Source organism: Neophocaena asiaeorientalis, unplaced genomic scaffold, assembly GCF_003031525.2.
Source record: "Neophocaena asiaeorientalis asiaeorientalis breed wild unplaced genomic scaffold, Neophocaena_asiaeorientalis_V1.1 scaffold152, whole genome shotgun sequence".
NCBI classification, from domain to species: Eukaryota; Metazoa; Chordata; class Mammalia; order Artiodactyla; family Phocoenidae; genus Neophocaena; species Neophocaena asiaeorientalis.
In genome coordinates this window covers 3,729,953-3,746,340 of record NW_020185338.1, presented here as the reverse complement: position 1 = coordinate 3,746,340, position 16,388 = coordinate 3,729,953, and the positions used below count along the sequence as shown (strand labels likewise).

Here is a 16,388-nt window from a genome sequence, read left to right as displayed (position 1 = left end):
TGGGAAACAGTATCCTGAAACACCAGAGTTTTGTCTTATAGGATGTGGTATATGCTTCACAGCATAGACCATTATATGGTGCTGTCTACCTCACAGGCAGAATACATGGGTCTGGAAATCAAGAGGTGGAGGTGGGAATGGTTCTTCTCACTATTATATCTAATCATATCAAGTATTTCTGCTGTAAGCTTCTTTGCCATAGACATTTTGCCGCAAACATTTTTGGTACATAACTAATTGACTGTGAGGCAATTCTGCTGTAGAAGACAAAATAACTGGTTGACAGTTTGGTTTGACATATACAATACAAAAAAATATGTATGATGATGATTTCTTATTTTGAAACACACTACATTGGAGGAGAAAGAGGTTGAGGGCCTAGAAGGCACAGAGTTGAACCCACAATTCCTATGGAACTTTATAATGTCTATCAACAGGTGTGTGACAATCCATGCTCATGGATTACTAAAATATCTACACTACCCTAAGCAATCTAGAGATTCGATGTAATCCCTATCAAAATTCCACTGGCATTTTTCAGATACAGAACTAATAATCTTACAATTTGTATGGCACTACAAAATACCCCGAGTAAACAAAGCAATATTGAGAAAGAAGAACAAAATTGGAGGCGTCACACTCCCTGATTTCAAACTATATTACAAAGCCATAGTAATCAAAACAGCATGATACTGGCATAAAAACAGATGCACAGATCACTGGAACAGAATAGAGAGCCCAGAAATAAACCCATGTGCACATAGTCAATTAACTTACAAAAGAAGTCAAGAATGTACAATGCGGAAAGGAGAGCTTCTTCAATAAACTGTGCTGGGAAACTAGAACAGCCACATGCAAAAGAATGAAACTGGACCACTATCTTATACCACACACAAAAATTAACTCAATATGGACTGAAGACTTGAATATAAGATATGAAACCACAGAACCCCTAGAGGAAAACTTATGTGTTAAGCTCCTTGACATAGATCTTGGCAATGATTTTTTGACTGACAGCAAAAGCAAGAACAACAAAAACAAAAATAAACAAGTGGGACTACATCAAACTATAAAGCTTCTGCACAGGAAAGAAAACGATCAACAAAATGAAAAGGCAACCTACTGAACTGGAAAAATAATTGCAAATTATGTATCAGGTAAGGGACTAATATTCAAAATAAATAAAGAACTCATAAAACTCAACAGCAAAAAAACCACATTGATTTAAAAATGAGCAAAATATCCGAATTGACATTTTTTCAAAGAAGACATACAAATGGCCAAAAGGTACATGAACTGATACAGAGAACAGATTAGTGGTTGCAAGAGAGTAGTGGGGGGTGGGGGTGGAGGAAAAAATTCAGGTTTGATTATAGTTAAAAGCTAAAGCCACAAATATGAGTTTTTAACAGGAATTTTCCAATATGTCATTAAACAGAAAAGTGCAAAGGCTGGCAAATATTTGGAAAATACTGACTTTACACACATTAAGAATTCAGACATTAATTCATGTTGCATATTTATACTTTGGTTATTCTATAACTAGTTACCATAAAATTGGATTATTTGGCAAAATTTTCATAGGATAGTTTATATTAACTATAACTACTTAGGGCTTCCCTGGGGGTGCAATGGTTAAGAATCCGCCTGCCAATGCAGGGGACACGGGCTCAAGCCCTGGTCCGGGAAGATCCCACATGCCGCTGCCGCGGAGCAACTAAGCCCGTGCGCCACAGCTACTGAGCCTGCGCTCTAGAGCCTGCGTGCTGCAACTACTGAAGCCCGCACACCTTGAGCCCATGCTCTGCAACAAGAGAAGCTACCACAATGAGAAGCCTGAGCACCACAATGAAGAGTAGCCTCCACTCGCTGCAACTAGAGAAAGCCCGCGTGTACCAACAAAGATCCAACACAGCCAAAAATAAAAATAAAATTAAAAAATGACTTAGTTATAAAATGTTAAGCCTCAGGACCATAATCCTTGCATGTTCATTTTCTGAAGAAAACAGTATTTACTTACTGAATGTTTGAAAGAGATAACTGTGTTTTATAATATTTAAACCACTATGACTTCAGTTTTGTTATAATTACGTCAACCAGCATGTCCCTTTAAGGTTATGAACCATACATGTCCCTTTAAGGTTATGAAAATCCACTTGTCTTCCTCTTGAATTAATGATGATGAAGGAAAAATGAAGTGAGTATAGAAGAATATTTAAAAACAAAAATACAGAATCATGACTTTTCTCTACAACCTAATATAAAGATCTACTCCTAGAAGGAGCCAGTAATACTGGTAGACATTTTTTCTGGTCTGATATGAGATATAAGTCCAAAGATTCAGGAAACACAACAAATCCTAAATAGAATAAATAAATAATAAACCACATACATGCACAATGTTATTAAACCTCAGAACTGCAGAACGATGTAAAAGAGAACAATGGAAACCACAGGAATAATAATTCTGAATCAAGAACTCTAGAAGCAGTTAAATTAGCATTCAAGAATGAGAGTAAAAAATGAAAACATGTTCAGACTAGTAGTATACCAAGGGCAGGGCAGTGGAAACAGTTCCCCCTGAGGGGCAATATATTGCCAATCAAAAATTTTAAAACAATAAAACTGAATAAAATTTTTTTTGCTTTTAAAGAATTGCAATGTCAGTGATAAAATATTTCTCCTGCCAAAATAGACCACTCCCACTGTCCTAGTCTTATATGCCACTGGTTCATCCAGAGGAAGATGAGAGAATTTCCAACAAGTCCTTAATACGGATATTCTAAAACTGTATTTTAGATGAAAATGACAAAAGAAAAAGTTTGAGATACAAGAAGAAAAGGTGAACAAAGAAATGCATAAGCATAGATAAATCTAAGTAAACAGTGACTGCATGAAACAATAATAATGCCCAATTGAAGGGAGGTTAAAAAAAAACAGAGATCCTCAAAAAATTACACTCCTGGGTATTTATCCGAAGAAAACAAAAACACTAAGTCAAAAGGTGTATCAACCCTCATGTTCACTGCAGCATTATTTACAATAGCCAAGATATGGAAACAACCCACGTGTCCACGAATGGATGAATGGATAAAGAAAGTGTGGTATAGATATGTCTGTATGTATATACATATATATGCATACATACACACTGTAAGATTACTCAGCCATAAAAAAGAATAAACTCTTGCCATTTGCAACAACATGGATGGGCACTGAGGGCATTATGCTAAGTGAAATAAATTAAACAGAGAAAGACAAATACTATATCCACTTATATATGGAATCTAAAAAAAAAAGCTCAAAGATACAGAGAACAGACTGGTGGTTGCCAGTGGGGGGTGGGCAAAATGGGTGAAGGGGGTCAAGAGGTACAAACTTCCAGCTATAAAGTAAAGAAGTCATAGACTTCTATAGACTTCCAGCTATAAAGTAAAGAAGTCATGTACATCTAATGTACAGCATGGTGACTTCAGTTAGTAATACAGTATTGCATAGCTGGAAGCTGCTGAGAGAGTAGATCTTAAAAGTTCTTCTCGGGCTTCCCTGGTGATGCAGTGGTTGAGGGTCCGCCTGCCGATGCAGGGGACATGGGTTCGTGCCCCGGTCCGGGAGGATCCCACATGCCGCAGAGCGGCTGGGCCTGTGAGCCACGGCCGCTGGGCCTGTGCGTCCGGAGCCTGTGCTCCGCAGCGGGAGAGGTCACGGCAGTGAGAGGCCTGTGTACTGCAAAAAAAAAAAGTTCTTCTCACAATAAAAAAAAATTTGTAAGTATGTGTAGTCATGTTATTATGGTGATCATTTCACAGTATTTACAAATATTGGATCAATATGTTGTGCACTGAAACTAATGTAAAGTTCTATGTCAATTATATTTCAATTTAAAAAAGGAAAGAAAATCTGATAGGTAATAAAAACAAGTGTGTTCCAAATCTGACTGGTCAGGACTTCCAATGGACTTGGGAAGGAAAGAATCTTTTGACACAGTGGTTTTCTGTGCACAAAAAGGTGTGACTGTGGTTTTGAAATCTTACTATAACCCTTCACACCGAAAGTTCATGTACACAACCACTGGTAATTCTCCCTAGTTTTTCAGAAAAAAACAAAGGAATACAACACACACACACACACACACACACACACACACACACACACACCCCAGAGAATGAAAATGCTGAACATCAATAACTCAAAAAAATAAAAGAAAAAAAAGGGAAGGACAGTGACTAGAGCTCTAGAGTTCCAGAGATTGTGATTAACTTCAGATTTTTAGTTAAGCATATATGTTAAATATTTAACAACAGCATTAGAAAAAGAGAATAGACTTCTATTGACTTAAAAGTCAATAGAAGGAAGCAAATATAAATCAACTGATTGAATTATAACATGTTACCTAACTTCAACTTGGTCTTTACATTGCTAGCAATTCTTACTTTCATCTGCTTAAGCTATCACATTTCTTTCAGTCACAATTCCCAACTTTTTCAGCCAGAGCTCCTCCTACAATACCCTCATGCTATAAAATAATATTCCCTACCACTTTACTAAGAAATTTGAAGCTATTGTATATCCTCATCTGGCCTAAGTTAATAGTAACAGTCTTGCTCCAACAACTGAAGCTCTTGTCGCTCTATATTGATAGGGTAGCCTCATTTACCTCCTACAAATGTGCTCAGTTCTGTTTCATCCTAAAATATCCTCCTCTCAACTCTGCTACCCCTTTTTAAGTTAAGGCCTTCCTGATTTCTGATTCTGAATTATATATAATCCATAGTCATTAAGGGTAGAAAACTTAGCTTCTGTTTTCATCCTATATTCTTTTTTCCAAAATGATATTAAAAACTGACTCAGGGTAGGCATGATCATAGTAGGTCCCATAAAGCAAAGACTGGGTATAATTAATTTTCTTCATATACGATCATGAGCAAGTAGACACAGAAAAAATATTTTAAGTCTTTTTTATATATTTACTATTGCTTTCCTACATTTGTGAGGGTTAAATAATTGTGACAATTTGATCTGTGCTCAAGTCTGAGAGGCACTTACCTTTTTTAAGTTTCCGGACAGCCAACATACAATGACTAGGAGAGAGATCCCATATTCTTAAGGTCTTATCATCACTTACAGTAGCACAGATGGGCAGATAAGGATGTGTAGCCAAACCCCACACCTCTCCTTCCATGTGTCCCTGTAAATAAAACATAGTTAAGATCAATTTAACCTAAAGATACTTGTATTTAGAAGAAAACTGAAGACAACATTCAATAATATATAATAATGATAGGATAATGAATAATAGATAAATCTAATAAAACTTTTCTCTTTATCTTTGGAATACACCTTAAAATAACTTCATAACAGTTTTATCTCCACAGTTACAATATAATCAAGTTGCTGCTGAAAATTAGCTTCAAAATCCTACAACATTTAATGTGGAGAAAATAGGAATTGGCTGCCCTGGAATGCTAATAATTGTCATAAAGGAGGGACTTCCTGCATGACAGAGCAAGGGAGTACTGCAGACCTGTGCACCAGTGAAACTGGTAGAAATTATTTAAAAAAAAATTAAGTCTCTGGAAATGGTTTCGAGGAAATAGAACAAATGAAGAAACAGTTACTCAAGAAAATCTGCTAAAATTCAGTAAGAACAGTGAGTTTGCTGTATTTGAACCGAGACACCCCTTTTCTCCCTCTTCCCCACTCACTGACATGAAAACTCCATACCAGATTGATGTAACCAAGAACAAGGGCGGTCTCTCTCCCCAGCCACTAGGGGAGCTTTACTTCCCAGAAGGGGCAGGGGTCAGCACTTCTCATCCTGCCCCCAGCTACCTGCTATTGAGGCTAAATTCTTGGTGACTGCTGCTGAGAGATGGGAGCTCCCTCCTTCTATCCACCCCCTATTCTGAGATGGAGGCTCTATCTTAGGTGCAGTGGCCAGTAAGAATACTGGGGCCTCAATGTCAACTCAAGAAGACCTGAGGCTACTTGCTCCCTCCCCACCAACTGAGTACTGAAATCTAAAGCAAGGGACACTCGGGAAAAGGAAGCATTCCACTGTTTTCACCCTCAACTACAGAGCCCTGGATCAGAAATTTTTCTGGGAGAGAGAGAGAAGCAAGCCATAAAACAGCTCCTAGCCTCTTCTCAAAGCAACTGACTTCATTTACTACAATGTGGAAAAGGTGAAGCCTAAAGGTGCTCTTGAAAACAATGGAGGTTGTGATGAAAGTTAATTGGGAGGCAACTGACAGACTCACTGGACATGGCTAAAATGAAGGCCAGCTAGTCTGTCTAGGAAAAACAGGAAAATCTCATAGACAACGGGAAGAGACTGCTTGACTTCAGAACAAATCTCAAACAGTAACCTAGGGAACTGTCCCTTTTAAGAAGCCTGAATTTGATTGGTTTAGCCTGTGAAGGAATTTATTCTCCAGGAAAATGCTGGAAATAATAGAGTAATCAGTGAGCAATTAATAGAGTTTAACAGCTGGATGTGGTTAGGGAAAGAGGCCATCAAAGAGGACAGAATACTTCCTAAATCATTTTATGGAGCCAATATTATCCTGATACCAAAACCAGACAGACATCACAAAAAACTACAGACCAATATCCCTTATAAACATGGATGCTAAAATCCTCAACAAAATACTAGCAAACTTATTCCAACAACATATAAAAAGAATTATATACCATGACCTAGTGGGATTAATCCCAGGAATGAAAGGTTGGCTTAAAATCCCAAAATCAATTAATGCAATATACTAATTGCTTTTGACAAATGACACAATCTTTTTTTTTAACATCTTTACTGGACTATAATTACTTTACGTTGTTGTGTTAGTTGCTGCTGTATAACAAAGTGAATCAGCTATACATATACATATATCCCCATATCTCCTCCCTCTTGCGTCTCCCTCCCACCCTCCTCATCCCAGCCCTCTAGGTGGACACAAAGCACCGAGCTGATCTCCCTGCGCTATGCGGCTGCTTCCCACTAGCTATCTATTTTATATTTGGTAATGTATACACGTCCATGCCACTCTCTCACTTCGTACCAGCTTACCCTTCCCTGTCCCTGTGTCCTCAAGTCCATTCTCTATGTCTGCCTCTTTATTCCTGTCCTGTCCCTAGGTTCTTCAGAAGCATTTTTTTTTTAGATTCCATATATATGTGACACAATCTTTTATGATAAAAATAAGCAACGAACTAGGAATAAAAGAGTAATTCCTCAACCTGATAAAGGGCAAAGATGAAAAATCCACAGTTACCATTATACTTAATGGTAAAAGACTGGATGCTTCCTCCCTAAGATTAGAAACAAGACAAGGATCTCTACTCTCATTACTTCTGTTCAACATAGTACTGGCAGTTCCAGGCAGCATAATTAGGTAAGAAAAGGAAATAACAGGCATCCAGATTGGAAAGGGAGAAGTAAAACTATCTCTATTTGCAGATGACATAATCTCTTACAGTATACAGAAAACCCTAAAAAATTCACCAAAAAACTATTAGAAGTAATATATGAGGTAAGTTACTTTAACAAAATAACTACAAGACATGTACACTGAAAACTATAGAACATTGTTGAAAAAAGTTAAAGAAGATCTAAATAAACGGAGAGATCCACGCTCATGGATCAGAAGATTTAATACTGTTAAGAGGCGCTAGTCCCCAAACTGATCCACAGAATACTGCTGCTACAAACATTGTTGTACGTGGTTTTTTTTTGGTATATACATGAATGCACTTCTACTGTGTACATACTGAGGCCAGCAAAGAGGACAGAATACTTCCTAAATCATTTTATGGAGCCAATATTATCCTGATACCAAAACCAGACAGACATCACAAAAAACTACAGACCAATATCCCTTATAAACATGGATGCTAAAATCCTCAACAAAATACTAGCAAACTTATTCCAACAACATATAAAAAGAATTATATACCATGACCTAGTGGGATTAATCCCAGGAATGAAAGGTTGGCTTAAAATCCCAAAATCAATTAATGCAATATACTAATTGCTTTTGACAAATGACACAATCTTTTTTTTTAACATCTTTACTGGACTATAATTACTTTACGTTGTTGTGTTAGTTGCTGCTGTATAACAAAGTGAATCAGCTATACATATACATATATCCCCATATCTCCTCCCTCTTGCGTCTCCCTCCCACCCTCCTCATCCCAGCCCTCTAGGTGGACACAAAGCACCGAGCTGATCTCCCTGCGCTATGCGGCTGCTTCCCACTAGCTATCTATTTTATATTTGGTAATGTATACACGTCCATGCCACTCTCTCACTTCGTACCAGCTTACCCTTCCCTGTCCCTGTGTCCTCAAGTCCATTCTCTATGTCTGCCTCTTTATTCCTGTCCTGTCCCTAGGTTCTTCAGAAGCATTTTTTTTTTAGATTCCATATATATATGACACAATCTTTTATGATAAAAATAAGCAACGAACTAGGAATAAAAGAGTAATTCCTCAACCTGATAAAGGGCAAAGATGAAAAATCCACAGTTACCATTATACTTAATGGTAAAAGACTGGATGCTTCCTCCCTAAGATTAGAAACAAGACAAGGATCTCTACTCTCATTACTTCTGTTCAACATAGTACTGGCAGTTCCAGGCAGCATAATTAGGTAAGAAAAGGAAATAACAGGCATCCAGATTGGAAAGGGAGAAGTAAAACTATCTCTATTTGCAGATGACATAATCTCTTACAGTATACAGAAAACCCTAAAAAATTCACCAAAAAACTATTAGAAGTAATATATGAGGTAAGTTACTTTAACAAAATAACTACAAGACATGTACACTGAAAACTATAGAACATTGTTGAAAAAAGTTAAAGAAGATCTAAATAAACGGAGAGATCCACGCTCATGGATCAGAAGATTTAATACTGTTAAGAGGCGCTAGTCCCCAAACTGATCCACAGAATACTGCTGCTACAAACATTGTTGTACGTGGTTTTTTTTTGGTATATACATGAATGCACTTCTACTGTGTACATACATTCCCGCACTTTTAATTACTATAGTTTTATATTATCTTTATTTCTAGCACAGAGAGTTTCTCTAAAATTTCTTGACTATTTTTGAATAGTTTCTCTTCTAGATGATTAAACAAAATCTTTCCAGAATTTGTGAAAAATCTCATTAGGATATGGATTATGATCATACAGAATTTATTTACAGCTTTTATGCCTTTAGTACAATTTTATAGTTTTCTTAATACACGTCTTGCATATTTTTAGCCATCTTTATTTCTCGTTACTATATAGTTTTCTTTGTGAGTACCATTTTGTGTCATATGTGTTAGCTGATCATTGCTGATATGTAGAAATACTACTGACTTTTACATGTTGACTTTGCATATATGCAATCTGTAGGACTCCTTAATTAGTTCTAATAATTTTTCAGTTTATTCTCTTGAATATTCAAGGTATAGGGTTATAATATCCGCAAATACTGATATCCATCCAGCGTCATCCATTTGCTTCCAACATGTATACCTTTAATTGTTTTCTGTTTTGTTTTGTTTTACTGGACTGGCTAAGACCTCACATACAATGTTGGACAGTAATGGTGAGACCTGGTATCCTGTCTTGTTCCTGACATTTAGGAGACAGTACATATGTGAAATCTTAAACTTTATAATAAATATTTTTAAAAAATGTCATTTATGACTTCTAAAAATCTCTTCTTACAATTATGAAATTGTATTTTTGAATAGGTCCATCTATGGATTCATCTGTAAAAGTGTATTTGTGTTTATATTTTCCAAGAGACCATAAATACGTTAAACACCATGACTCTAACATCTTTTTACTTTAAAGGAACATCATGTGACTGAAATTAAAGAGTAAGACATGACAGTTAATTTAATACAAAATGTTTTGTTATTTGCTTACAAATTCTCCTTGTTACATCAGGATATTATGTTAACCTTAAAGCATGTGCAATGTTCTCTTCTACATGTGCTCTTTGGTGTCTTAACAGGAGTGAAGTGGGGGGCTGGAGAAGAAATCAGTCTGTATTAAGAAAGAACATAATTCTTTTTCAGGGTAAAAGGCAAACCCAAAATGTGTTACTATACAGAGTTGCATGAGGACAATTTTTCATTAGAGTAAATACTACTTCACCTGCTGTGTTTTATAGTATCAAAAACCATAATATACATAGGAAATGTAAACCTGAAAAATTAATACAGCATTCCTGATGGAAATGTTAAGGATTAGCTAATCCTGCTGTTTTATGTTATATTTCTGCCACACAAAGTGTGTACTTCTGGATTTTCAAAATCACTAACATATTTTCATGGATAAATGTTTTCAGCAGTAAAATTTTAGCGTACATTTTTTACTTTTCTAAGTTAGAAACTTGAGAAAGAATGAACTAAACTGAAGAGTTTCATAGAAAAACAACTGCCTTAGGGTCAACAAATGTACTTCAAAGAAATAAAATTAAATATGAAATAAATGGACTGGGTTAAATTAATTACAACTGGCTTTTCTTTCCATTGGTTTCTTGCTTTGCAATAAGAAATTACTGAAAATATTGGCAATTATTCTACATGATAATGTGCATATTATTTACAGATACTACTCATTTAACTATGATTAAATTTATGTTTTGTAAATATTAACATTAACAAATATTTCCCTAAATAATTTAACATTATTTTTCACCACTGCCAACTTCTGGCTCTTATGTATTGAATCAACTGTATACAAAGGGAAAAGAAAGCATATTAACATTTAAAATTACCTGGACCAGAAGTGTTATTGGGCCACTTTTATCCACTTCTAGTATTTCACCATTCTTTGTACCAACTAAAAGATGACCATGTCCTAATGATATGGCACGTATAGATGGGTTATCTTCCAAGAGAAGACCTAAAATGTTAAACGGAGATGTTCTTCTAGGTATGAAGTTTACTATAATACAAGGGTGTATATATTGCCAATGATGCTATTTTGACAATGCAAATCATGTTACACGGTTGCTTTCTCCTATATTTTAAGTATTCTAATAAATGTACCACATTTTCCCCAATCATTCAATTTACTAATCTCAAAAGTAAGTACCATTTATATGCTACAATTCCATGATTCTATATTATTCCAGATCCCCTACTACCAGTCTGACAGCTGTTTATTTTCCTTTTACATTTGCCCCTCATCCACCTCCTGACCCTCTTAGAGCATGTACAATATTCTGGTTAGTAATTTTAATTCAATTTGATTTAAGATTAATTCATTTATGTTTACTGTACCCTAGGCAGACTTCAGAGATATACTGGTAAACGTGATAGAGCCAAGCTTCTGCCCTCACAGAGCATACAAAGAGGAAAACAGACCTTGTGTGAGGAGCATATTGAAAATGGAACAAAAGGGAATTTAACCTTTTGTGAGGGGGAGAGGGGATGGGAGTGTAAGGAATCATTCTAGAAGAAACAGTGTTTGAGATCTGAAAAATGAGCATATGGTCAAGAAACTGGAGGAAGCAGGAGGGAGGAGAAAGGGAAAATTCTAGGCAAAAGTGACAGCATACAGGAAGGCCTGGAGGCCAGAGACAGAGTGCTGTAGTGCCTTAGCGCACCATGAGAAAGGGTAAAGGAAGAAAGGCCTGCAAGGCTAGAGAGGGAGAGTCAACAAAACACTAAGATGAAACAAAAGGCCAAGTTTGAAAACAATACCCTGACTGGTGGAAAATGTGACGCTCACATGGCGATTTTCTTTGAAAAATTAAAAATGTTAAAAATTAACATTGATAATCTTGTATTTGTTTATATATTACTATGCGTATCACTGAAAATAGATTTTGAAAGGACAGCGATGATTCTGGCATACAGTTAAGTGGCTTCTCTTACTGAACTCTGATGCCTGTCTAGTAAAGAAGGAAAAATATACCCTACGTGCTCCACCTCAGTGCCCACCATGTTAATAAGCAATTAATCTTTTTTCCTACAAATCTCAAAATCTCAAATCACCTTTAGATCCTGGGGCCAAAGCAGCTCTTTTTATAGCATAGGTCTTGAGACATCTTTCAAAGGAGTCATCCCAAAGAGCTACTACCCCATCTTTCCCTCCAGTTACGAATCCCTACAAAAGTAAAAGTTTTAAGTTAATGAAGATCTAAATATTTAAAAAATAATAACCTTCTTTTATATTGAAAAACTCTGGAGGAAAGAGTATTTATAGCCAAAAGTTACAGCTTGTAAAAAACAGAAATTAGCATAGAATCCATTATGTTTTTTTAAACATCAACATGGAATTTGCAAAAATATTTACCATGACACAAAACATTCTACTTTTAGAATAGGACTTTAAAAACACAGTTTGCAATCTGGAACCATAAAGTAGCTCTACCACTTTCAGCACCTTCTCCTGGAGGCTTCATAATCCCATCCTTTAAAAAGAGGGGATAATAATAATAGCTACGGGACTTCCCTGGTGGCTCAGTGGTTAAGAATCTGCCTGCCAATGCAGGCGACACGGGTTTGAGCCCTAGTCTGGGAAGATCCCACATGCTGCGGAGCAACTAAGCTCATGTGCCACAACTACTGAGCCTGTGCTCCAGAGCCCGTGAGCCACAACTACTGAGCCTGCGTGCTGCAACTACTGAAGCCCACGTGCCTAGAGCATGTGCTCTCCAACAAGAGAAGCCACCGCAATAAGCCTGCGCACTGCAACGAAGAGTAGCCCCCGCTCGCCACAACTAGAGAAAGCCCACACGCAGCAACGAAGACCCAACACAGCCAAAAATAAACAAATAAAACAAATAAATTTATTAAAAAATAATGATAGCTACCTCACAGGATATGGTGATAACATATAAAGTACCTAAACAATTTTTGACTCAGAGTAAAAGATTAATAAATACTAAGTTAAACTTTTTTTTAATAACAGCAGACCTATTTCACTCTGGGTTCAGGAGTTTGAAAAGAGGAATAAAATACAGTCAGGAAGACTCTAGCTCACATATTATTATTGGGTAGCTCAGCTAAGTAGAAAGGTAGTGTCCCTGTACTTGTGAAAATGTTCTGCACTCCATGATCAAACTATGTTTAACTTAAAATTTATTTAGGTTACTTACTTTTTCCAATGCATGCATACTGAACACTGGTCCATCATGTGCTTTAACTGTCTTTACAAGAAAGATGTCTCTCCAGATACACACGTCTCCTGTGGATGTTCCAGAAAAAGCCATCTCTTCAGTCCATCCATATACTGCACACATCATTGTGTCATTTTTCCCTGGTGTGCCTACGTAGCCTTTTCTTCCAATCAATCCTCCCCCTGGTTCATAAAAAATATTATGAAAGTACCACTCTCAAAACGTATAAAATTCAAAGCAATAAAATTTCTTTTCTGCTGTTTTTCTTGTTTAAAGAGAAAGACATGTAACAGTAAGCAGAGTTAAAAAGAAAAATAAAGGTCTCTCAATCAGTGACTTGGGCAACACCTTGCTTGGCTGCAGCAGGCATAACCATGGCTGCTTTCAGGTCATAGCTTTTTGGATAAACAAAAATATGTATTAAGTCAGTTTAAATCAGTCTTTTGATTAATTTAAAAAAAATTATATTATGACATATTTAATACAAAAAGTAAAAGAAATACAATAAGCTCTTCTATATCCATTATCAATTTACATAAAATTACTAAACAATCAAAACGTATGCCAATCCCATCTCCCTTCTTCACCCACTACTATTCTGAATGTGATCTTGATTATTCTCACACATTCCCTTATACATATTTTACTACTTATTTTTGAATTCTTAGGTAACATGTCATTATTTTTCATGTTTAAAATTATCTCTAAATACATATCCTGTATGTATTCTTTTGCAACCTGCTTTTTTCACCAACAATTTGTTGTGGAGTTTTATACATGTTGATTTGTACCCCTAGAAAACTCATTTTCCTGACTATATAGGATTCCGTTATATAAATACAACATTTTCCTATTAATGGGGACTTAATAAAATTGCTTCCAAGATTTTGCTATTGAAAACAATGTTGCTTTAAACACTGCTGCAAGGGCCTCTTCTATAAAAGTGCAAGAGATTCTCTAGGAATGCCTAGGAATGGTCATAGCGTATTTGCAAAAGGAACAGCATGTAGATGAGAGGTATCATCTCTATGACCAAATTGTCCTCCAAAGTCGAGACACCAACATATACTCCCATTAATAGTGAAAGGAGTTCCTGTTGTTTCCTACCTTTCAGAACACTTGGTATTATCAGACTGGGGATGTGAAATATCAACTGAATTTTATTGTGGTTTTAATTTGCATTTCTCCAATTATTCATGAGCTTTATCATCTTTTCCTATTTTTATTGGTCATTATCTATTGATATCTTTTGCCCATTTTTCCAAATGAACTCATTCACTCATTCATTTATTCAAGAAATATATATAGATACCAGACACTATTTAAGGCAATGGGGGCAGAGCTATGAACAAAACAGACAAGACAACAAAATTCCCTGCTTTCATGGAGCTTCCTGGTGAGAGACAGTCAATAAATATGACAAATAAGTAAAATGTGCGGGATGTTAGATGATGACGGGTGCTATGGAGAAAATGTAAGCATAAAAGGGAGATAAGAAATGAGAGGGGTCCATTTTAAGAAGGGTGCTTAAGAGAGGCCTCATTGAGAAGGTGGTATCTTCATGAAGACCTGAAGGAGGTAGCAAGAGCAAGCCATGCAAAAAGAGCATTCAAGACAGAGGAATCAGCAAACGCAAAGGCCCCAAAGCAGGAACGTGACAAGAATCTTCAAGGAACAACTAGGGAGGCCAGTATGGAGTAGCAAAGAAAGTAAGGGAGGCAGTAACGGGAGATAGGGTCAGAGAGGTCAAAGGCAGCATTACAGACCATTGTAAGGATTTAACTTTTACTCTTTATGAGATGAAAAACATTTGGGTGGTGGAATGACAAGACTTGGCATATTATTTATTACCGGGTTCATTCTGATTTCTGGGTTGAGGGTAATTTGAATAGTGGCAAGGATGAAAAGAGTTAGAAGGCTATTTCAATCATCTGGGCAAATGCTAAGGGTGGCATGGGTCTGGTGATAACATAGAAGATGATGAAAAGTAGTCATATTCCAAATGTATTCAGAAGATTGTCTTTTCTTAACATAGCAGCCAGAGTTGTTAGTGCACTTGGAAGGGCAGTTAAGTCAAGTGGTGAAGGGGAAAAAACAGGTTAGACTTCTCTCAAAAGAAGGAGAAGATAACTCACAAATTTAAAGTGTAAACAACTGTGTGGATGTGTTTTAGTAGATAGGTAAGAAGAGAAATTGATTAGCAAATGGAAGGTAGAGCTCAAAGAGTAGTTTTGTTTGGTTTTACTTACTTAAGATGGAGAAATAACACCACATTTATATACTGAAAGGAAAGAGTTGGTAAAGAGGGAGAACTGATAATGCAAGAGAGAAAGGGAAGAAGAGTTGGAATGATGCCCTTGAATAGATGAGAGATGGGATCTAGTGCACAAGTGGAGGGGACTGGGTTTCACTAGAGCATAGATTATCCATCCAGAGCAGGGTCAGCAAACTATGGGCTGTAGGCCAAATCCTGCCATCACCTGTTTTTGTTCAGTGCCCACTGGAGCACAGCTGCAGTGGCTACATCGGTTTTCTTCTCTGCTCCCAGAGCCTGCCTCCCTGACTTTTCGCTGCCAACTAGCAGCTGCCTAGGGCCCGAGCTGGTCACCGTCCACAAGTTGAGGACTTTGCTATGGAAACTTCTGGGCACCCAGCAGTGAAATCACAGTCCAGGAGTTGCCTTGCCTCTGGCCATCTGCCGAAGTTGAGAAGGTAGGGCTCTCCAGGAGGAGAAGACACACTAGAATCAGTATGTCGCTAGGGCAGAGTGAGGCTGACTATGGTCTCCCCCGAGTCCAACCTGCAAGTCCTGTTCACTGCAGCAGGCTGATCTTGGAGGGAACGTCTCCAGTTAATGGCAACTGGGTGCAAACTGGGTACGGCAAGGCAGGAGTTCTCTCTCTTGTTCTCTAAGTACCTATATAATATTCTTGATTTTGTCTCTGTGTCTGGAAAGTCTAAAATATTTACTATTTGGCCATTTACAGAGTTTTTCACCTCTGGTTTAGATAATCATTATTGAGTTTTCTGATACACACAGCATAACATGTTTGTATTGTACAAGGTCATACCAGCCATGGAATAGAGTTCAAATTCCTTAGAGATTAATAATTCATAACTTGCAATTCTCAAAGCCTATATCTGGGATAGGAGGTAAGAAGCTCCCTTTTAGCCTTAGTCCTAAGTCATCTTTAACTTAGTTTACATAAAGCTATGCATTTAGAGGGTAGACAGATGGCATTTATTCAGATTAATA

At 36.9% G+C, this 16,388-nt stretch overlaps 1 protein-coding gene across 2 annotated transcripts in view; it reads right to left on the bottom strand.

Moving 5' to 3' along the window:
• Positions 1-16,388, bottom strand: part of EML5 (EMAP like 5) — a 156,048-nt gene that overhangs the window by 56,125 nt on the left and 83,535 nt on the right. For both annotated transcript variants that reach the window (XM_024736256.1, XM_024736257.1), the window contains exons 18-21: positions 13,112-13,314; positions 12,006-12,117; positions 10,781-10,908; positions 5,047-5,188 (exon numbers count right to left, since the gene is read on the bottom strand). In XM_024736256.1, coding sequence (XP_024592024.1) covers positions 5,047-5,188; positions 10,781-10,908; positions 12,006-12,117; positions 13,112-13,314 — 585 coding nt within the window. The remainder of the gene's footprint in view (positions 1-5,046; positions 5,189-10,780; positions 10,909-12,005; positions 12,118-13,111; positions 13,315-16,388) is intronic.